This window comes from Aethalodelphis obliquidens, unplaced genomic scaffold (genome assembly GCF_003676395.1).
Source record: "Aethalodelphis obliquidens isolate GAN/ISIS:26980383/991018 unplaced genomic scaffold, ASM367639v1 scaffold14, whole genome shotgun sequence".
Lineage (NCBI taxonomy): Eukaryota > Metazoa > Chordata > Mammalia > Artiodactyla > Delphinidae > Aethalodelphis > Aethalodelphis obliquidens.
In genome coordinates this window covers 14,908,323-14,931,168 of record NW_020837958.1, presented here as the reverse complement: position 1 = coordinate 14,931,168, position 22,846 = coordinate 14,908,323, and the positions used below count along the sequence as shown (strand labels likewise).

Here is a 22,846-nt window from a genome sequence, read left to right as displayed (position 1 = left end):
TTAAGTTGATGGAGTTGAATGCCAAGAATGCCAAAACACGTTAATCATTTTCTATATGACATAGAATGCTTGCTGTTTTTAAGCTTTTCAAACAAAATTGATTCTGAGGTTTCAGGGACTAAATTGCATTTGTCTTTATCACATATTTAATTTGTATTAGTCAAGTATTTTCTTTAAAAAGGAAAACTCTAACAGACATATTTCTTTTCCTTACATCTCTCTAGAAGTGGATATTTGTTAGTTAAAAAAAAATTTTTTTTCCTGCTTTGAATGCTCTTTGGTACCTCAAAATATTTTTGAGGATTTGTTAAACTCAATTGTTCTTTCTTATTTCAAAATAATTGTAGTTCTTTGTTCTTTCCTGTGTTGTGGGCTTTTTTTGTAAACTGTGAAACTTTAACATATACTACCTTGTATGGCTTATTTTTATTCGATGACTTGAAATTTTGATTTTGCAGGTGAACACAGTGATGGATTTGGAAGGAAGTGATCTTTTGGCTGAGAAAGCTGATAGAAGAGAATTTGTTAGTCTGTTGAAAAAAATGTTGCTGATTGATGCAGATTTAAGAATTACTCCAGCAGAGACTTTGAACCATGCTTTTGTTAATATGAAACATCTTCTAGATTTCCCGCATAGCAACCAGTATGTTACTCTAAAATCTTTTAAAATGATTCTGGAGAAATGATAATGCTGTTTGTAGTAAACCAGTGTGTTAGAAAAATGATTCAATTTCTTCATTAAATATAAGTAAACTGAGTAAAAAGAGGTTAAGCTAACTTAGCCAAGTTCACATAGACAGTAAATTGCAGAGTAGAAATAGAATGCAAATCTAAATCACATTCCAATGTTCTTTTTCCAAAATAGCATACTGAGGATGACTGAGTGATGTCGTTTTACATGACATTCTTACCTTAATAACCAGGCATATTTATAGTTAAAGGAAGTGTTAAGTTGTTCCTCCCTCAATTTTGAGTCCTGCAAGCTCCATTTTCAATTTCCTTTCACAGCATTTGCTTTTCTTGTCCCCCTTCTTTCCCCTCTGTGTTGTGGAAGGAAAGGAGGTTTTTTTTATGGGTTAGTAGAGAAGAGTATATGCCCAAATTGAGAAGGACTTAGAAGAGTTACCTTAGGCAAAGCTTGTGAATTCTTTGAACCCCAGTCCTCTTTTTTATAGGCTGAAGAGAGTAAAGTAAGTGACTTAAAATAACTTCTTTTAATATTTTTAAAATATTGAATGAAGGAGGTAAAGGAACAAACTGATATTCGTTATTGTGAATTACAATTAAAATCGATGTTTTTATAAAGCCCAACTAGTCTCTACACCCCCAGTACTTAAAAATGTGTAATGGTTTCTGTATATAAGTACTTTGAAAATAACATAATAACCACATACATGGTGCCATTAATCTAGGGATGTGGAGATCTAGTAGTTTAGAAAAAAACTATTTAGAGTAGGGGCCATAAAAGTATAACCAAAAAGTGCTCACTATTGCTTTGCTGTCTCAAGAAAATATTCCAGATATAAGTATATTCTTCTGCTTGCTTTGAAATTTGATCTTACAGGATTTCCTGGTAGAAATACTGTTGGAAATATGCAGATTAAGTGCAAGCCATAGACTTTTTTTTCCTTTTGGAAATAATTTTTAATCTTAAACTACTCTAAACATTAAAAAAATAATATTACAATTACCTTTCGATTTTTCTTTTGCAGTGTAAAGTCCTGTTTTCATATTATGGATATTTGTAAGTCCCATCCGAATTCATGTGACACAAATAATCACAATAAAACTTCACTCTTGAGACCAGTTGCTCCAAGCAGTACTGCTAATCTGACAGCAAATTTTACTAAAATTGGCACATTAAGAAGTCAGGTAAGAACTTATAGTATTTGATAATTTATGCTCCTCTTTTTTTTTTTTTAAATGATTGCTGATTTGCTTTTGAAATATGCAGAAGTTTCCATGTCAGCAGTTAGAAGTTTCAGTGCTGATGAAGTCTTACTATGGCTGTTCTGTTAAATCTCTAATATTTCAGGGTAACAATTGGAGCATATCTACTCAAATCCATTTTTTTCCTTCACCTTTTATTCTTTCAATATGATCTACCTGCCCTTCTATGTCTCAACTCTACAAAAAGTAGACTTCAGTAAGATCAATTTCTGGGTCCATTTTTATCATAGAATTACGATTTATTGAAATGCATTTGATTTCTACTTATAAAGTATGTGTACAGCAATTAGAAGCCTGCTCTGTATAATGAATGCCATGTACGTCTATCGTTTCAGGCATTAACCACATCTGCTCATTCAGTTGTGCACCATGGGATTCCTCTGCAGGCTGGAACTGCTCATTTTGGTTGTGGTGATGCTTTTCAGCAGACACTGATTATCTGTCCACCAGCTATTCAAGGTATTCTTTTATTTAAATTACACTTTGAATTTAGGCATGCATTACTTTAAAATAAGTTTAGGCATCTATTCATTAAATATACTGCATGGGTTTTGGTACGTTTACTGCTACATTTGAATTTAATTTAAGCAGGTCAGTAGCCTTTAGACCAGTGATACTTCTTGACTGCAGCTCCACTGTAGTCATCATTAACAAAATGGACCATATGACAGTTGTATTTCCTGTAGAGTCTAGCATGATAACATACCTTAGTGGAAATTAATGAACTTGGAAAGGTATGGATTGTCCTATACTGGGTATAACTGCTCCAGATGTTCAAGTAAGTACTTATCTGCATGTCATCGCTGGACATGACAGTGATTGAGAGCTCAGTTCTTTAAGTTTTGGTCAGAGGATTTCTTTCCTAAAATATTGTAGTCTTGTTCTTTCCCCATAGCTTAGTTTGTTTGTTTGTTTGAAGATTGATTTTGATCAAATTGCCCTTATTTAGATAAAAATATAGAATCAAATCCTCAAGTGAGATGGTGACAGAATACCTTTGAAGATGCCATAAATTTTCACACTGAGGAACTTCTTAGTGGTAAAAGGGTGATAGCAGTGAACTTTTTGACTGGAATAGCTAGCATAAAGCCCTCTTTCCTAGGTCCTTCGGTAGCGTTTTGTCCTTGCTAGGCCGTGACATCTAGTTATATCTTAAAATCAAGAGATTGATTCCAAATGGGCCAGAAATGACTCATTGAAGCATGGTGGTAATGCTGTATAGTGTAAGTGAGAGCTCTTGGTGCTAAGTCGGCCTGGGATCTAGTTCTCTTTCTGCTGTTTGCTCTGCCATCCCAGACAAGTCTGTTAACTTGCTTCAGCCTTTGTCAAAGAAAACAGACTGAATAGATACTATCTTGATCGTTTCCAGCTGTAATATTTCTGGATTCTGAAGGTTATATTTGAAATTTTTATTTCATTTAAGGATGTGAGCAACTTTTTAAAGTTTTTATTTTAATCTTCCCCACAGTGCCTAACAAAGCACCAAAAATATGTTTGTTGACTTGCTTGGCTGGTAATGAGAGATGTGAAAACATGGCAGCTCTTTAGCCACTTTGGTTCTACCAGGGTAGCTTTGGTCTGTTATCTGTGACAGTGACCCATGGCTGGTTTGGTAATAAAAATACCTATATCATATTGTCAGCACTCTTAAAGATGCTGTTGTGTTTCTTTGTTTTTCTTCAACTGTTTATTGTAGAGAAGTTCAAAGAATAATAATGTCCTTTCTCCTAGATTCAACAAGTATTAACATGGTGTATTTGTTCTATCTGTCTGTTACACATACACATACTGTTAATAGTAAGTCATAGACATTTTACTTCTAAATACTTGAGCATGCAAGACTGATGCTTTTTTGTTTTTCAGTTAGTTACTACGTAAGTGGTATCTTGACAAATACATTTTCACTTAGATGAGTTTTTAATCTGTACTAATAGATTCTTAGGTTCTAATGATCTCTTCCGTGTACCAAAATCAGTTTGGGAGTCACCTACCTACAGTGTGGTATATTTCATCAAGATTTGGAATAGCAGGGAATTCCCTGGCATTCCAGTGGTTAGGATTCTGGGCTTTCACTGCTGGGGGCCCCGGTTTGATCCTTGTTAGGGGAACTAAGATCCTGCAAGCTGTGCGGCACAGCCAAAAAAAAAAGATTTGGAATAACAATTTTTTTTTTTCAGAGCTACCTTCTGTTTGTACCAAAAGGCTTTGTGGACACATTTCTAAATACAATTGGGCATCATTCTTAAAACATTCAATGAGGTTAGGCAAATCTTTTATCTTTTTATGTAGCTTATAATTAATAAAAGGTTAGTAACCTTTCTGTACATATGTTAGCAACTGCAAGTGGTTCCTAACAAGGATAACAGAAAGAAAAGGAGATACTTTCAGGTTCATTAACTCATCAAATGTGAAGAACAATAGTTTTAGAATTAATAGTGAGAGAAAGCAAAATATTTGTTCGCTTAAAAAACTAACAGGTGCAGTTGCAGCAGCATAACAGGCAGGCTCTGTAATATGTTGTCTCACTGTTTCTTAGTATAGTGTCTGCTTAGAAATGAAAGCTTTCCCTCTAATCCATTTTGGCATCTGTAGAAAATCCCAGTATTGACCTTCTTACCCCTTTACCTCATAATGTGCTAATCCATTTCAAAGAAACATATTTAAATGATTATTGGGTAGCAGTTATGGTACCATTATACTTCGGATTTTAAAATAAAATTTATGTCTCTTGTCCTTCACTTTAAATTTTTTACCTTGGGTCTACACTGTTTAAGTTCATCATGCATTTCATATATTTTAGATACTATAGATACAACATGTAGGTATAGCTATATGGATGCCACATTCCTAATATTGTGCCATGTTTAAAGTACAGAAGACTTAGACAAGCTTTTACTTAACAAATTTGAGTGTAGGTTGTTGTATTTACTAAACAAGCATTTAACATTATTTGGCAATAGCTACTTATTCATCCCCTCTGGATGAAAACTGCTATTTTAGAGTCAAATGCATTCCAGCAAAATTCTCCTCTGTTGTACTAGAACAGTCTTTAAACTTTTTGTGTCATGCTTTCCAGGTATCAAGCAAATGTAATCGAAGATAAAAATTTTAGCCAACCTAATAAGCATATAGAAAATTAGGATCTGAACCCACTTTTTTTTTTCTTTTTTCTTTTTTTTGCTGTACGCAGGCCTCTCACTGTTGTGGCCTCTCCCATTGCGGAGCACAGGCTCCGGACGCGCAGGCTCAGCGGCCATGGCTCACGGGCCCAGCCGCTCCGCGGCATGTGGGATCCTCCCTGACCGGGGCACGAACCCGTGTCCCCTGCATCGGCAGGCGGACTCTCAACCACTGCGCCACCAGGGAAGCCCTGAACCCACTTTTGAATTTGATTTAAAAAAAAGATTATAGGAGAATTCTTCTTGTCTTAAGGCATTGATTACGAGGAGAATTTAAGGGCAATCTTTTTTTGGGGGGATTTAAGAATTTGCTCTGTGATTTCATCCTTATCAAAGTGAGGATGCTTTTTTCTCTGATGAGCTTCTCTATTGCTGCAATATATCTACACAGCCTGGGTGTGCTCATATTCCATTCCTTGGAGAATTTGCTGATCAAGACATGCTTTTTGGAAAGAGTAAGAAGGTCATTTTAAAAAAATAATTCATAGATCTTTGTAGATCTAATTCACATGTAGCTCTTTTTTTTCTTTGTCTTTTTTTAACTTTCTTTGGCCATGCGCTGCAGCACGTGGGATCTTAGTTGCCTGACCAGGGATTGATCCCTCACCCCCTGCATTGGAAGCACAGAGTCTTAACCACTGGACTGCCAGGGAAGTCCCTCACATGTAGCTCTTTAGGTGGAGTTCAGAGGGTAGAACACCCTGTCAGTAGGATAAGCACCTCTGTGAAGAAAATAAACACAATAAAATTCTCCTTAGAATTATCACTTACAAATATTTGTGCAATAAAAAGTATAAGGTTATTTTTCAGTAGGAAAAAAAAAGAATTGTTTTTAAAAAATTTTTTTTAAATGGCTGATCACACAAGGTCACTTTTATCCAAAAACTGATTATGTTTAAATGATCTGCCAGCCCATATTGAAAGTAAGTACAATACAATAGACTGGAATTATGAAGTAGTGAATTTATTCTAGTAACTCAGCTTTCTAATCTTAGGAGATATCCCTAAAATCTTGTTAGTCAAAGTTCTTAGTTGGTGTAAAATACTACTTTACTCTCTTATTAAAGTTTAGTACCATAAGACTTAATATTTGCAAGGTGCTCTTGCAATGTATGACACAGGCATATTAATATTAACAGGATTAACGTGGGTAGTAATCCTGCTTTCTAATTTTCCTAGGGGGTAAGCAAAATGGAACATGTTTGTCCTGGAGTTCCAGTAGCTCTCCACTAGAAATAGTAGTAGATTAAACCACAATGATAAATGCTTAGTTGTATCATATAAGGCAGAAAAGTTTGTTTTTTGCTTTTCCTTTAGAGGTTGAAATGAGTGTGCCATCCTGAATTTTATTGAATCATGTAAACCATCATGGCCATTGAAGTTGAAGTTGTGATACATTCCTCCTTTGGTGACGTGTATAAGATCCTATCATAGTTTTAAAGAAGAGAATACCAAGCATAGCTAAAAGTTTGTATGAAAAGATGAACATTTACCTGCTAGAGGATAAGGATGTTGAGCCAGATTCACCTTTCCGTGTCTTACCAGTGGCAGAACTTTCTAAAAGGAAAGGAAAGCTATAATAGCAAACTTTAAAAGGAATGGGAAGTTTCAAAAACAAATCATTCAACTTTGAAAGAGTAGCTTTATAACAATTTTTGGAATGAGGTACCACAAGGTAGATAGACAGTATCTCACTTTCCAAATAGATTGCTTTCTAATATTATGAAAATTTTATGCAGGGAATTTTTTCATAATCCTAATAAGAATTTTAGCAATTCATAAATTTAAGAGTTTTATAAGGTAACTCAGAAAAGTTTTTTCTTTTATTTGAGAACTGTTCTTTTCTATTTCACAGGTATTCCTGCAACACATGGTAAACCCACTAGTTATTCAATAAGGGTAGATAATACAGTACCCCTTGTAACGCAGGCCCCAGCCATGCAGCCACTACAGATCCGACCAGGAGTTCTTTCTCAGGTTGGTAATAATTCATTATTTTTACATATGTGCTGTCCTCCTTTTACTCAGGTAGAGGCACTAATCCATTTGTGCTGTTGGAAACAATGAAAATGACCTAGATGGGAATTCGATCCTTGTAGATTATTGACTTTAACTTTTATAATTATTAGAAGATTGTTACTTTTTTTTTTAATTATTGAATTTTTTTATTTTTAAAAATTTAAAAATTTTTTTTAACATCTTTATTGGAGTATAATTGCTTTACAATGGTGTGTTAGTTTCTGCTTTATAACAAAGTGAATCAGTTATACATATACATATGTCCCCATATCTCTTCCTTCTTGCGTCTCCCTCCCTCCCTCTCACCCTCCCTATCCCACCCCTCTAGGTGGTCACAAAGCACGGAGCTGATCTCCCTGTGCTATGCGGCTGCTTCCACTAGCTGTCTATTTTACGTTTGGTAGTGTATGTATATCCATGCCACTCTCTCACTTTGTCCCAGTTTACCCTTCCTCGTCCCCAGATCGTCAAGTCGATTCTCTAGTAGGTCTGTGTCTTTATTCCCGTCTAGAAGATTGTTACTTTGAGTTAACTTGTATCATACTAGTTTTTCTTTTGTTTTTGGTTTTGTTTTTTGCTGCAACAGACATGGTCTGGTAGAACACAGCAGATGCTGGTACCTGCCTGGCAACAGATAACACCCATGGCTCCTGCTACTACATTAGCTTCTGAGGGTATGGCTGGTTCACAAAGGCTCGGAGACTGGGGGTAAGTTAAAAACAAGGGTACTTCTTTGTGAATAGTTTGCAAACTAGATATGGTAAAGTAGAGATTCAATTTTTCTAAATTTTCTCCCTAGGAAAATGATTTCACACAGCAATCATTACAGCTCAGTGATGCCACAACCTCTTCTAACCAATCAGATCACCTTATCAGCCCCTCAGCCAATTAGTGTGGGCATCGCACATGTTGTGTGGCCTCAGCCTGCCACCACCAAGAAAAATAAACTGTGCCAGAACAGGTTGGTATTGATATTTTAACTTTCCTCTGCATTTTGAAAATTAGTCATTAAAATAAATTTTGCATGTACACCAAAGGGTCACTCTGTTGTATTCAAAATGACCTCTTTGATAGCTTTGTTACAAACACTAAGCCAGCTCCCTTCTCAATTTCTCAGAGGTATTTTGGTAAAACTAATGGAATGGGAGCCAGGAAGAGAGGAAATAAATGCTTTCAGTTGGTAAGATTGTCTTTATTGCCCTTTTGATTTATTATCTACCTATAATTTTGGACCATTTTAGATACTCAGATATCACATTTACCAAAAAAAAAAAAAAGACCATTTGAATATATGTAAATGCAATCTACACTCATATTTCTAGAGGTATTTTATATATCACAGACTCATCTGTATGTTAGTGTGTTATAATCTTAACAAGTGAAGGTTTGCATTGTTAATTATAACAAGCTGTCTTAGAAAAATGTCATGTATATATTTTGATTATAGGAATAACACATTGTTCCTTTGATTGCAGGAGTAATTCATTGCAGAATACCAATATCCCACAATCAGCATTTATTTCTCCAAAGATAGTAAATGGGAAAGATGTTGAGGAAGCAAGTTGCATAGAAACACAGGACAATCATAACTCAGAAGGAGAGGCAAGAAATTGTTGTGAAACTTCTATCAGGCGGGACCCTGATTCATCAGTTTCAGATAAACAGCGGCAAACCATCATCATCGCTGACTCCCCGAGTCCTGCGGTGAGTGTGATCACCATTAGCAGTGACACTGATGAAGAAGAGACGTCGCAGAGACATTCGCTCAGAGAGTAAGTGCCAAAAGCAGTTTCCCGCGATTTTCCTGCCTCCTTCAATAATGATGGCACCCTCTGCTGCAGTGGGAAGAAAAACTTTGTGATTTATTACTTGTCTGTTCATGTCCTTCAGAGTAAACTTCCTGAATAGCATTTAGCGTGATTACTATAGCATTTTTCCTGTATTATGAGCTTTAGATTTTTGTCTTAACTGTTTCATATCCTTAATTAAATAATGTAAATTTTGGCTACTTGGGAAGTATGTTCTCATTTTTGACCCAGTTGTCCCTTCCCTCTTTACTTAGATGTAAAGGTAATCTGGATTGTGAAGCTTGCCAGAGCACCTTGAATATTGATCGGATTTGTTCATTAAGTAGTCCTGAGAGTACTCTGAGCACCAGCTCCTCAGGGCAGTCCAGCCCATCCCCTTGCAAGAGACCGAACAGGTAAAGGAATTTCAATAGCAGTACATTATAAATATTAAGTCTACTAAAAAGCCTATGATTTTTTTTGTTGTTGTTTAAATTAGTAAGTACCTGCCAGTTTACCACAGTGACTTCTCTCTTGATCATAATTTTTGAACTAGATCACCTTTTTATAAACTCAGGTTTTAAGTAGTAATTTTCTTTACTATTACAGAACAGATCTAAATGAAAAATTGAGGTTCTAATAAATGATTTTTAAAGAATCATTTGTTTTGAAAGGGTGAAAAAGCCACATTCTCAACTCCAGCTCCACAGACTACTATTGTAATTTAAATTTGGAATAAGAACATATACTTCAGCAAAATAAAAAGGAATGTTTTGCATAATAAAGTAATGACCCACTGTCAGTAGAGTATTTGCTGATTTTTTTTCTCTCATAGTGATTGATTTGCACGGTTTCATGCATATTTCCTTCCTACCCTTCCTTTTGGCCAGGGACGTGCCTTGCCACTAAAGTAGTGAGCTTCTCCTAACCTGCATGAGGTACTAACGCATTAAGAGATGAGCCATAAAAATTTCAGTGAAATACATTTGATTTTAGCTTTTAGAAATTCTTTTTTTTAGTGGAAACAAAATTTGAAAAAGTTCAGCTTTAATTTTATTCGTCTTCTCTTTTTTCCATAATCAGGAAATATGGTTTTGAATAGTTTGGTTATAACTAAGCTCTGTGGAAGCATAAAGAAGTATTAACACATCTTCTTATAACTTGTTTATAATGTGGTTTGGAAGTTGATATTATACATACGTATATGTAAATACACACATACATGTAAGATGTGTATATATATAAATAAAATACAAAGATAAAAATATATAATTAAAATATACATATAAAAAGAGGTGCTTCAAATTGTTAAGTATGAAGTGAGTAGTAAAACAATATAAATGCTGTAGAAATCCCAAGGAGTTGGGGGGTGGTGGGCAGGGCCCAAGGGTCAGGGCGAGAAGAGAAATGGGACACTGGCTAGACCTTCAGAGAGGTGGGAAAGACCTTTCAGATAACTGGTTAGTTAAAAGGACCCAAATTATCACTAAAGGCACATATATAACATTAGAATTTAATCTGAAATATGCAAGTTGCATGCTTATGTGTTTGTACATTTCGTTTCAGTTATCCAGAACAGCACTTCTTTTGTAGTGTCTTGATGAAATCTTCTGTAATTTATAAATGGGATTTTATGAACTGCGACTAAGGATCAAGTGGGAATGGAAAGGAGGGAAAAATAAGTGCCAAGAGTGTGTTCCTAGATAGACAGAATTAGGGTTAGCAGTCTGAAAAGAGAATTAATGTGGGAGTCTAGGAAATCTATGAAAAATGTTTTTTTGATAAGGAAGTTGTAATTAGGTATGAAATAATTGAATAAGATTCTTATCAATTTGCTGGGAGTCTGGAAATTATTTAACTTTAGATTTAACATTGAAAAACATTGTTCATAAAAATACTTTCTTGTTGTAGTATGTCAGATGAAGAACAGGAAAGTAGTTGTGATACTGTGGATGGCTCTCCAACATCAGACTCTTCAGGACATGACAGCCCGTTTGCAGAGAGCAATTTTGTGGCGGATACGCATCAAAACACAGAACTGGTAACCTCTGCTGACACAGAAACCAAACCAGCTGTTTGTACTGTTGTGGTGCCACCAATGGGACTAGAAAATGGATTAAATGCCGATGAGCATATGGCAAACACAGGTAAACTGAGTCCTCTCTATTTCCCTGATTGTCCCTTAAAAGGTCTTAATTTAGGAACATTAGAGCCAAAAGTCATCTCTGAATTTCCAGCCTGACCCTGCCAAATCTATTGTACAAAGGAGATATCTTCTAATATCACCCAGTCCTTGGAAACCATGAGATCTTTTCTTTTTATTTAATTTTAAGGTTCTCAAATCACTATTGTGTAAAATATCTAAAGACCTTTCTAATTTTTATATAAGAAGGAAAAAGTAGCTACTTTCTGGTATTTTGTTGTTGCCAGATTCTGTATGCCAGCCATTAATAAAAGGACGATCTGCTCCTGGAAGATTAAACCAGCCTTCCGCAGTAGGTAATCGTCAGCAGAAATTGACATCAGCATTCCAGCAGCAGCATTTGAATTTCAGTCAGGTATGTTTGTGAATTTATGAGTCTTTGGGATTCAAATTTAGCAGTTTTCTAACTGGGGGGAAAAAGATTCTCACACTGTATAAAATCTTAATAAATTTTTCCCTTTTCATTATCCCAAGTGACTTAAAAAATAATTGGCTTAATAATAGGATAATTATCCGATTATCCATGGAACTTGAATTTTTCAGAAAGATTAGGTTCTTAGGTTCTCTTAAAGTTTTTTAGTCTGTTTGTTGTTTTAGGCCCTTTAAATCAGAATGCACACCAATGCATTGATGGTTACATTTCTTGTGTGTTAGTTGTGATGGTGAGAGATGCCTTATTGAGTACTTGCCATCTGGTCAGCACTGTGCTTGGCAGTTGTGTTTGACTTGGGGGAAAGAAAAGGTCATAGGTATTGGAGTCAGACCTGCGTTCACATCCTGGTTTTGCCAAATGCTATGTACAGTACCTTGGCCAGGTCTCTTCAACAAGTCTGGACCACAGTTAATGGAAATGATAGCTATATAACTATAATTAGAATTAAATACAGTCTCGTACGTAAAGTGTTAGTCTTACATATAATAGGTGCTCTGCAAATGGTAGCTATCAGTAGTGGTAGGAATAGTGACGCTACTAGCAGGGGTAGTGGCAATGTTAATATTATAATAATATGCAGTAATACATATTAAAATGCTAATACTAATATATATATAAAATTGATCGATATTTTTCTCCACTCTGTTTATACTTAGTATAAGCTAAGATCTGAGAGATCCTCTGTGGGTTATCAGTCACAGAGTATCTTGTAATTTCCCTTTTTTCCCTTTCTTTTTGACTTATAAAATATGTAATTAATCTTTTTGTTTTGTTTTTGGATAGGTTCAGCACTTTGGATCTGGGCATCAAGAGTGGAATGGAAACTTTGGACATCGAAGACAGCAAGCTTATATCCCTACTAGTGTTACTAGTAATCCATTCACTCTTTCTCATGGAAGTCCTAATCACACAGCTGTGCACGCCCATCTGGCTGGAAATACGCACCTCGGAGGACAGCCTACTCTACTTCCATACCCATCATCAGCTACCCTCAGCAGTGCTGCACCAGTGGCCCACCTCTTAGCCTCTCCATGTACCTCAAGACCTATGTTACAGCATCCAACTTATAATATCTCCCATCCCAGTGGCATAGTTCACCAAGTCCCAGTGGGCATAAATCCCCGTCTGTTACCATCCCCAACCATTCATCAGACTCAGTACAAACCAATCTTCCCACCACATTCTTACATTGCAGCATCACCTGCATATACTGGATTTCCACTGAGTCCAACCAAACTCAGCCAGTATCCATACATGTGAAAATTCAAAAGAGTATATTGAGGAAGCTCAATGATATAAACATTTGATTAAAAATAAAACATGGTATTTAATAAATATTAGCCATGGCACAAGAAAATTATTTTTGAATCATGTAGACTTGGGTGCAATTTAAACAACTTTGAGCTTTAAAAAAAAACTCACTTTTAATGTGTTTTGCACATTTGGTATAACTTGTCTTTGGTCATGTTATCTTCTTATGTAGTAACTCTAGGCAGGTGACTTATGGGAGCAGAAGTCCAGTTTTGCTCCCACTATTTTTTATAAAATTGCCTTCTAACTAGTGCAAGACACGTCTATATTTGGGAAGCCATTCTGTGTACAGACTTAGAGCAACAGATGCACATATGTCAGAATTACAGCATACAAGTGAATTGTATTATCTGTGTCTTAGTGTACAAATGTTGGGTCACTTACCTAAGAAATTGAGCTATTGTTCTTTACATTTGCATGTGTCTTTTGCATGGGCAAAATGTTGCCTAGACTTTGCTCTTAAATGTTGTTCTAATAATCTCAGCTGCATTGTAAACCGTTCCCACACATAGTGCCTTAAATATTTGAGGTTGTTAATGTTATTACTATATATAAATGTTGAGGACTGCAGCACTTAAAGTTCAGACTTACTCTTTAGTTTCCTTTGATGGAGTAATGTTCATTTTTGGTTTTGTGTGGTATGATTTCAGGTTGTAGCTGTGTTTTCCTTACTAAGAGGGCAGCATGTTTGCTATAGCTGAATTCTGCTGTCTTGATTTTTCAGAATGATCTAGCTTCAAGAAAAGCAAGCAGGTAGTAGTGCTTAAGAAAAAGTGATTCAGTATCTAATGGATAGTTGATACCTGTCACAACACAGCATTTTATATACTGTTAAGTGAAACTGCAATACAATCTAAGTTTATTTTGGGACTGTTTGCTGTATAATTGGATTTAATAAAATGTTTAGAGATGCAGTACAGTAGGCATGACTTTGAGTAGATAAAGAAAATGCTCATTGATTCATGATGTGGTTTCATCCTAGCTTGGGCAAACCATGCAGTATTTAATAAATAGTAGCAGAATATTTACCATTGAAGCTTGAAAAGATGTGAGTTCTTTGTGTGCAATTTTTCATTTATGCATGTGAGAGGGTTTGTTTTGTTTTGTTTTTAAGTATTTTTACATTGTAGTACTTGTTTTGCTTGTTGGTGGTGTTTGCTTATTTAATACATTCCGTCAGGGACAGAAATTACATGCTTGTTTTCCTAGGAAGTGCGTCTTGGGTTTTTCCCTCCTTTTTTTTTTTTTTTTTTTTTTTTGGTGGTGGTGGTGGTGATGTTTAAATGAAGTTGCTTTTACAGCACCAAAGACTTAATCATCCATTTCCTATATAAAAGGTAGCTACTTTTTGCATAGACCTCAAGTATATTGTAGTGTAGAGGTGGAATTTAAAGGAAGGTATTAAGCAGGCTGTGTTTTAGCTTATGGGCAAATAATAAATTGTATCATTTATCTTGAATGTATCATAGATAAGCTGCTATATAACGATTGCCACTTCAGATAGCTGTGAAATTAGGTGATTAACTAGTTGTTATTTAGCCTTCTAATTTCTGTATAAGTCTAATTACATGAAATAGAAGTTGGGGTTTTGATTTTTTACTTTGCTTTTCTGTTTGGAGTGTCATTGTAACTACTGTATTGTAAATGATGGAAAAAAATTGCATATGTTATTTTGGGGTGTGTTATTTGCATCAGTATTTTATCTCTATTAATGTTTGTGCTCATCACTGCATATAAAAAAAACTGGGATGTATCAATGTAACTTAATTTTTAATTTTCATACTGGCATTGTAGACACTTGAGAAAGCTGTATCTTGCAGGCTTGACTTAACTTTTTTTCCTTAAAAATCTGGAATATAATCTTACAGCATTTACTGGAATAAACAGTACAAAGCATTTGAGTGTAAAACTCCAACTGTTTTGGATTTACAGCATTTCTTTGATAAATGAATTGCATACCACTAGTACAGCGTTGACAATAAGCTAATAATGGATAAACTTTTCTTTACTCCATGAATACAAGCAGTGTTTTATTTAATAATCATCAATGAAATAAATGTGCCTGAAATTAATTTTAAAAATTACAGTATTAGATCATAAGATTAAAACCAGCAGTACATTTTTAGTCACACTGAAAATGAAGGACTTAATTTTCCCCACAAGTTTCAGTGTTTTTAGTAATCAATTCTATGCATTTTATATAAATAGAAATATATATATATATTACACATAAAAAGGAATAGCCTAAGATTAATTTAAAAGATTATTTACAGATGGCAAATTTATGGAGTCACTATTTAAGTAAACTTGCTGCCCTCCACAGCCTTCTAATTTAATTTATCTGGTCCAGCAGTTTACTGGTATCTGCTCACTTGTTGGAGAAGAATCAGTGCTGGCAATGGATGTTTCAGAAACACCAAGTGCAAAGGATTGATCGATGTTTGTACCAGGTACAAAACTGGCGCAGTTTTCTTCCTGTTCAGGGCCGTGTTCACTACCCTGAAACATCGTATTTTCTGTATTTCTGTTCCAAGACTGAGATGTCTTGTTAAATTGATGGTGAATGATAAACTTCAATGTTTTCATAATATAGTAGTCCTGTTTGATAAAGGCGTACCCAAGTTAAGTACACTGCTCTTAACTGATTCTAATCACGTGCTTTTTATGTGTTTAAGAAGATTAAAAAAAGATCCAAGATCCTGCTAAAATCTAAATTTAGCATACTGAGAAAAGAATTTGTACTCTCTTTAAAACCATTTTTACCAGTTTTCTTTGGTTTTACTGCTTTCTTAAATAAAACACTGCATGACTTCCAAGTTGCGTATTTGCATACTACTTTAATTTACAAATTTTTTTTAATCAAATATCTTGATATTTCGTTTCTTTTCCTTCAGGGTGTTTAAATATGTTACTGTAGTAGCAAAACTTTTTCATTTTAAAAATCTCTACTACTAATTTTAAAGTTGATTTGTGTTAAGTAAAAGTTAAATCATACACTGCAAGGTGTAGGAAGATTTGTTTTAAAGAACCCAATGATATAGATTTGATTACTGAGTTTGAACTGTTAACTGTTTAACAGTTTTAGACTTGTGGCTTTCTTTCTTTGGTTTGTTTTTGCTTTTACTTCTATGCTACACTAGTTTGCCATGTAGCAATTGCACTGTGCAATATTACAATAAGGACTGGGAAAATTTTTATGGATGTAATGTCTATTACGGTTTGCGATAGTATTTCTCTCTAGTTCTCAGTGATTTAAATGTGACCAGGCCTTCTGTACTTTGTCACAAAAAGCGGGTTTTCCAGGTGACTATTTTGGTGAGTGTCAAAATAAGAATTTATGGTGTATTACTGTCGATTCACTTTGAATTAAAATATATATATTGCAGCAAACTGCTTGTTGACTTTTTTTCCACCCCAGTACTACTTACAGGGTAGGGAAGGAAAAGGTTAGGAGCATTGAGTTACCTAACTTAACATCATCGCATTTAATTCTCAAAACCACCTGTGAGATATAATGTTATCTTCATTATGGAAATGAAGAAATGGGCTCAAAATATCTAGGTAAGTTGCCCAAACTCCCAGCACTAATGAGTCGTGAATCTGAGACGTGAACCAGGCTGTCTAACCAAACCAGTCTACTTTCCAGCAGTTCTTTTTCAAACTGAAGTCTGAGGTAGTGTGCCACAGTACTGTAACCACAGGATAACCAGGGCCTGCTTCCCTTGAATATTGTTTTCTTGAATATTTTTTGAGGTAAATATTTCTGTTCAATGTGCATGGATGAAGAATAGGGAATTCACATGTATTTTTAAGATATAAAACATAAGGCTTCAAAAGCATGTGGTTTCCAGTAGGCCAGTTTAGGCTGTGCCTTCAGACACCACCTTATACTTCCAGGATTTAACTTCAGAGAAACATCAGGAGGAAAGTTTCTCAGCGCCCCGCCAGAACATACCAGTGAGAATACGTATTCTCAGTCTCTCTCAGTAAACTTTTACTCGATTACATGCACTTGGTGTCTGGCTTCTTTTCGTTCAACATTTTATTTCTAAGATACATCCACGTTGTATGTAGTTGTTGATCATTTACCCCATTACTGTATAGTATTCATCTGTGTGCATATGTAATCATTTATCTGTTCTGTTGATAGACATTTGAGTTGTTTTTACTTTTTGGCTATTAGGAATCGTGCTACTACAAACATTTTTTGTTCATATCTTTTGGTGAACACGTATGCATTTCCTTTGGGCATATATGTAGGCATGGAATTCCTGGGTCATAGGGTATACAGATGTTTCACATTATTAGGTACTGCAAACAGTATTCCAAAGTGGTTAAATTAATTTACACTCAACGCAATGTATGAGAGTTCTAGTTACTTTACATCCTCACATGTATTTTTTGTTTCTTTCCATTTAGTCATGGGTGTAAGTTGTTCAAAATTATGTGAACATTCTAGCCCAAAGTACTGATCCCACATATAGGTGAAATCCAAATTTTGCTATTCACTTGAAGGTAAATTGGCTTCTTGAGAGTACTAGGAAGTATTTAGCTATTTAAATGGATCTAGGAATTTAAAATATTTTTTTCTAAAGAGATTAAAAAGTCATTGACCAACACACATAAACCATTCAGCCAGTACCTATCAGAGTGCCTGTCACAGCAGGTATGTCAGGAGTCATTCAGTAATATTTATGAAGCATCTACCATGTTCCAGGCATTCCATGCTAGGCATGTGTCAGTGGACAAAGCCAGAATATTCTTTTGCTCCTACAGATGTTTTTGTGGGAGGGAAAGATTGAAAGTAAATAAGTTCAGTTAGGGTAAGCAGAATGAAGAAAATGGCCTGATTAAGTGACCAAGAAGGAGCGTGTCAGGATCTGCCTCAATGAGAAGGTGACATTTGAGTTGTGACAAGAAGAATGCTAGTCAGCCATGTAGGGGAAGAGTATTTCTGGTAGAGGGAGCAGCAAGTACAAAGGCCCTAAGTCAGGGATGAGATTTAATATGGACAGACCAGGAAAGTGGCTTGTGAGGTCAGAGAGGAAGTGTGTGAGTGGGCAGCAGGAGCTAGAAGACAGAACCAGAGGGGTGGGAATGCAGGCCTTTTGCCAAACAAAGGAGTCTAGATTTTACTGTGTTATGTTCATGGGAAGCAAACACCATGAATTGGCTATTGTGGAGAATGGTGGCAGGGCCACAGGAGCAGCTGGAAGACCAGAGAGGAGGTTGTTGAAGTAGTCCAGAAGAGATGGTGGATACTAGTCTTTTGTCAAGACGTTTGTATTACAAATACTTTCTCCCAGTTTGTGGCTTTTCTTCTCATTTTCTTTACAGGATGTTTGGAAGAGCAAAAGTTTTGAATTTGGATTAAGTCCAAGTTATTTATTTTCTTAGAGTTTATGCTTTTTTTTATTATTTATTTTATTTATTTATTTATTTTTACAGTTTATGCTTTTTGTGTCCTAAGAAGGTTTTGCCAGTCCCAAAGTTGCAAAGGTTTTCTCCTTTGTTTTCTGCCAGGAGTTTTAGGTGTTGGCTTTTATTAGCTCTGTGGTCCATTTCATGTTAATTTTTGTGTCAACTTTTTGTTCTAATGGCATTATTTTATCTTATCGAGAATCTGTACTTTTCCCTAAATGGAAGTATGGTTATTTGAAGTGGGAAAATAAGATGTTAATAATTAGTATTTTTCAATCATAAAAATAATACCTGATTACATTGTACTTGGAAAAGGCAGAAAAACAGATTTTTTAAAACTCAAAAATGTAAGTGTTGAGGTGGTTAAAATAATGTAAGCAATTTTAGATCCTGATATTTTCTACTTCAATTTATAACATGAGTATTTTGCATGTTTTACAAACTTCAGAAATATTTTGAATGCCCAAATGTGGAATTTAGAGAGGTGATCAGCTTTGTTCTACATTGCTTATTTCCTTGGAGAATCCAAAGAATTCACTTTTTCTTATCACATCGAATGTTTATACTTACTATAAACCAATTTTTAATTAGAAAAACAAAAAGAATAGTATAACAAACACACACATCCTACACCTAGATTCATCAGTTAACATTTGCCACATTTTCATCTCTCTATATGTAATTTTTAAATTGAACCTTCTGTGGATAATCATGATACTTGGCCCCTAAGTACTTAAGCAAGCATGCATCTGTTTGTAAGAATAACATTCTTCAGCTGATCACAAAACTGTGTAACACCTAGCAAAATTAACAATTTTATAACATCTAATTTCCAGTCCATATTCAAAATTTCCCAGACGTTTCAAGAGTGTCTTTTATGGCCATCTCCCCATTCCCCCTGTCTAGGAGCCAATCAAGATTCACCCATTGCCTTTAGAGAAATGCAAATCAAAACCACAATGAGGTATCACCTCACACCGGTCAGAATGGCCATCATCAAAAAATCTAGAAACAATAAATGCTGGAGAGGCTGTGGAGAAAAGGGAACCCTCTTGCACTGCTGGTGGGAATGTAAATTGATACAGCCACTATGGAGAACAGTATGGAGGTTCCTTAAAACACTAGAAAGAATTACCATATGATCCAGCAATGCCACTACTGGGCATATACCCTGAGAAAACCATAATTCAAAAAGAGACATGTACCGCAACGTTCATTGCAGCACTGTTTACAATAGCTAGGACATGGAAGCAACCTAAATGTCCAGCGACAGATGAATGGATAAAGATGCGGCACTTGTATACAATGGAATATTAGCCATAAAAAGAAACGAAGTTGAGTTATTTGTAGTGAGGTGGATGGACCTAGAGTCTGTCATACAGAGTGAAGTAAGTCAGAAAAACAAATACCATATGCTAACACATGTACATGGAATCTGAAAAACTGGTACTGATGAACCTAGTGGCAAGGCAGGAATAAAGATGCAGATGTAGAGAACGGACCTGAGGGCACGGGGGAAGGGTAAGCTGGGACGAAGTGAGAGAGTAGCACTGACATATATACACTACCAAATGCAAAATGGATGGCTAGTGGGAAGTTACTGCATAGCACAGGGAGATCAGCTCGGTGCTTTGCGACCACCTAGAGGGGTGGGATAGGGAGGGTGGGAGGGAGACGCAAGAGGGAGGGGATATGGTGATATATGTATATGTATAGCAGATTCACTTTGTTGTACAGCAGAAACTAACACAACAGTGTTAAGCAATTATACTCCAATAAAGATGTGAGAAAAAAAAAGATGTGAATAAGTGTTTTCCTTTTTTTTTGAATTTTATTTAATTTTTTTATACAGCAGATTATTAGTTATCCATTTTATACATATTAGTGTATATATGTATATAAAAAAAGGATTTACCCACTGCCTTTGGTTATGACATGTCTCTGACCAAATTCAGAACAGTCTTTTTTTTTAATGACATTTTTTTGAAGAGTTCAGGCTAGAATAGTCTAAAATCTGTGTGTGTTTCTTCGTGCTAATTGTAGCATGAATTTCTGTGAAGTACAAGCTGGGTCTAGTGGTTTGATCAGATTTAGTGTTTGCTCATTTGCAAGAATTGTAGGAGTAGTTGTGCCTTATTGCTTCACATTAAGGGGCGCATAATGTCAGGTTGTCCATTATCGGCTATGACACTAACATAAAGAGGTTACTAGCAAATCTCTCCATTGTCGTCTGTGGGGTTGGTACTGTGGCAGTATCAATAGCATTTTGCTCATTGGCTTTAGCGTCCATTGATGATTATTGTCTGAATCAATTATTACATTGGGGGTTGCAAAATGGTGATTTTTCAATTATATCGTTCCTTCTACATTCTTTACCTGGCATCATTCTTCTAATAAAGGCTTTCTGCCTTTCTCCCTGTGCTCCCTTCAGTTTTTCTCTGTCTCTCTCACCACTATGGATTCATGGATTTTGCTTTATTCAATAAGGTAAAATTATTAATTATCTTCAGGTCTGTCGAATCCTTTTGACATTATTGCATTAGTCTCTGAATGTTTCCTCATTTTCTGGCCTAATAAGGTGTCTTATGCTCACCTTGTATTTTTCCTGCCTTGGATCTGGAAGTAGCCATTTCTCCAAAGAGCCAAGGGTTCAAAGGACCCAGTTGAGTAACGTTTATGATACAGAGGTAGTTCGTTTGTCTTTTGTAGTACTGTCCAATTATGGTGTCATAGGTATTGCTGACCAAGAGAAAAGACTGATCTTTTCTCTTAGTTTAGCTTTAATCCTGTATCCCCATTACTCAAGCTCATATCTGACTCCGTTTTTGCAGAGAGATGTTGTTTGTCCAGCAACTACAGCCTACCTTCCCTAACCATCTTGTGACTCTCAGGCTTACACACTGATTGCAATTGACCAGGGAGAAAGATGAGTTTTCCCATGCATGGGAAAATTCATCTAATAAATGCCATGTTTACTGCTGTTTCCCCATTGTTTAGCCCTTGTGCCCAGTGGATTTTGAATAAATGTGGACCCTAGGATTTGAGGACCTTATTTAGTAAATCATGAAAATGGTTGTGTTATATTCATGATGATGATGATTAACTTGAAGGAGGTGATGAAGTGAGAACAGGAGCTGTGCTGCTGCTTCATCATAGTCTCCATATTCTTTCATCACGTTCATCATATTTCTTATAATTATCTTGACTGCTTTTCTCACTAACTAAAACTCTGAATGCAAAGGCTGTTTTTATCTTGTATGTGCCATATCTTTGACTCTATGTACCTGGCCATAGCAGGCACTAAAACATTTGTTAAATAAATGAATGAAATCAACAAAAATCTGTTGAATGGAATTTAGGAGGCCCAGTTTTATTACCTGCTTGGCTACTCATTTAGGTGGTCCGGTTTTGAGCAAGTTTGGGCTTCCCTGGTAAATTGAGAGAGAGAGATTGGGATTTCAAACTCAAAAGCAGCAAGGGCTGGGCAGACTACACAAGTAAGTGAAGCAGACTGAGTGGGGACTGTGGCCAAGCAGGGCGGTAAGTCCGAAGGGAGCAGGACACGCATGTGGCATGGCACACCCAATGTCTACCAACTTCTAGTTTTCTGAGAAAACAAATATGGATGTCAGTGAAATATTGGCAACTAATGAAACTGAAAAAAAAGTTATGTTTGTTTTAAATATGGCGTAGGCCAGACACAAGTCATCTGCAGGCCAGAGTTGGTTTGTGGGTAGCCGGTTTGCTGGAATAGTTATTCTTAGAGTTTCCTTTCAGGTTTGACATTTGATCATTCCGTTCATTTCATTATTGCTATATCGTAGTATGGCCAGTAGGGGGAGAAAGAGTACTCTAATAATTTTTCTTTCCAGTTTGGTGGGATAACAACATTAAAGAAAATAACAAAGTAGAGATGGGGCGAATTGTAGGCTATGTCCCATGAACACTGAATAATACAAAGTGAGAAATTTCTGACTTTTGTAAATAGAATTTGAAAAAGTGAGAAAGGATTCCAAGCCTCAGTGAATCCTTGAATTAATAGACTAGTTGGTTTATCATGGAATCAACGTGAGATATCCATTCATCCCTCCATTCCTCTGCTGCCATGTATACCTGCCATGTAGTCCAAAAATGTGTGGATTATTTCATCTCCAGCAAAGGAAATCAACCTTAGAGGGTTTGCAACTGGAAGGGGAAGGAAATGGTAACAGGAAAAAGTGACTCAGTACCTAGTTTTTACCAGAGCCTTTTATGTACATTATCTTCCTCATGATAACCCTTTTCCTGTGCCCAAATCCCTCTTTATTTTTTATTTTTTTATTCTGCAGAAGAAGGAAAAGGCTTAGAGAGGCTCAGTAATTTACTAATAAAACAACACAGAAACAAACAATGCTGAAAACAAGCCCCTGTTTGACTCTGAAGCTTTTGGATGTTTCGCCTCACTACATTGTCTAAAGCCAGCGTGGTAACTACTTAATAACTGCCTGGGGGTTGTATGCGTATGTATGTACATAAGTGTGTTATAACCTTTATTAATATAAAT

General features: G+C 35.8%; 1 protein-coding gene across 6 annotated transcripts in view; it reads left to right on the top strand.

Moving 5' to 3' along the window:
• Positions 1-16,272, top strand: part of HIPK3 (homeodomain interacting protein kinase 3) — a 96,581-nt gene extending 80,309 nt beyond the window's left edge. For 4 of the 6 annotated variants that reach the window (XM_027115070.1, XM_027115071.1, XM_027115072.1 and 1 more), the window contains 12 exons: positions 459-643; positions 1,713-1,872; positions 2,286-2,409; positions 6,985-7,106; positions 7,735-7,856; positions 7,948-8,109; positions 8,266-8,328; positions 8,624-8,920; positions 9,211-9,351; positions 10,847-11,082; positions 11,366-11,493; positions 12,355-16,272. In XM_027115070.1, coding sequence (XP_026970871.1) covers positions 459-643; positions 1,713-1,872; positions 2,286-2,409; positions 6,985-7,106; positions 7,735-7,856; positions 7,948-8,109; positions 8,266-8,328; positions 8,624-8,920; positions 9,211-9,351; positions 10,847-11,082; positions 11,366-11,493; positions 12,355-12,831 — 2,217 coding nt within the window. In that variant the 3' untranslated portion in view covers positions 12,832-16,272. The remainder of the gene's footprint in view (positions 1-458; positions 644-1,712; positions 1,873-2,285; positions 2,410-6,984; positions 7,107-7,734; positions 7,857-7,947; positions 8,110-8,265; positions 8,329-8,623; positions 8,921-9,210; positions 9,352-10,846; positions 11,083-11,365; positions 11,494-12,354) is intronic. The other 2 variants (XM_027115074.1, XM_027115075.1) reach the window with 1 other exon arrangement.
• The last annotated feature ends 6,574 nt before the right edge of the window (positions 16,273-22,846 follow it).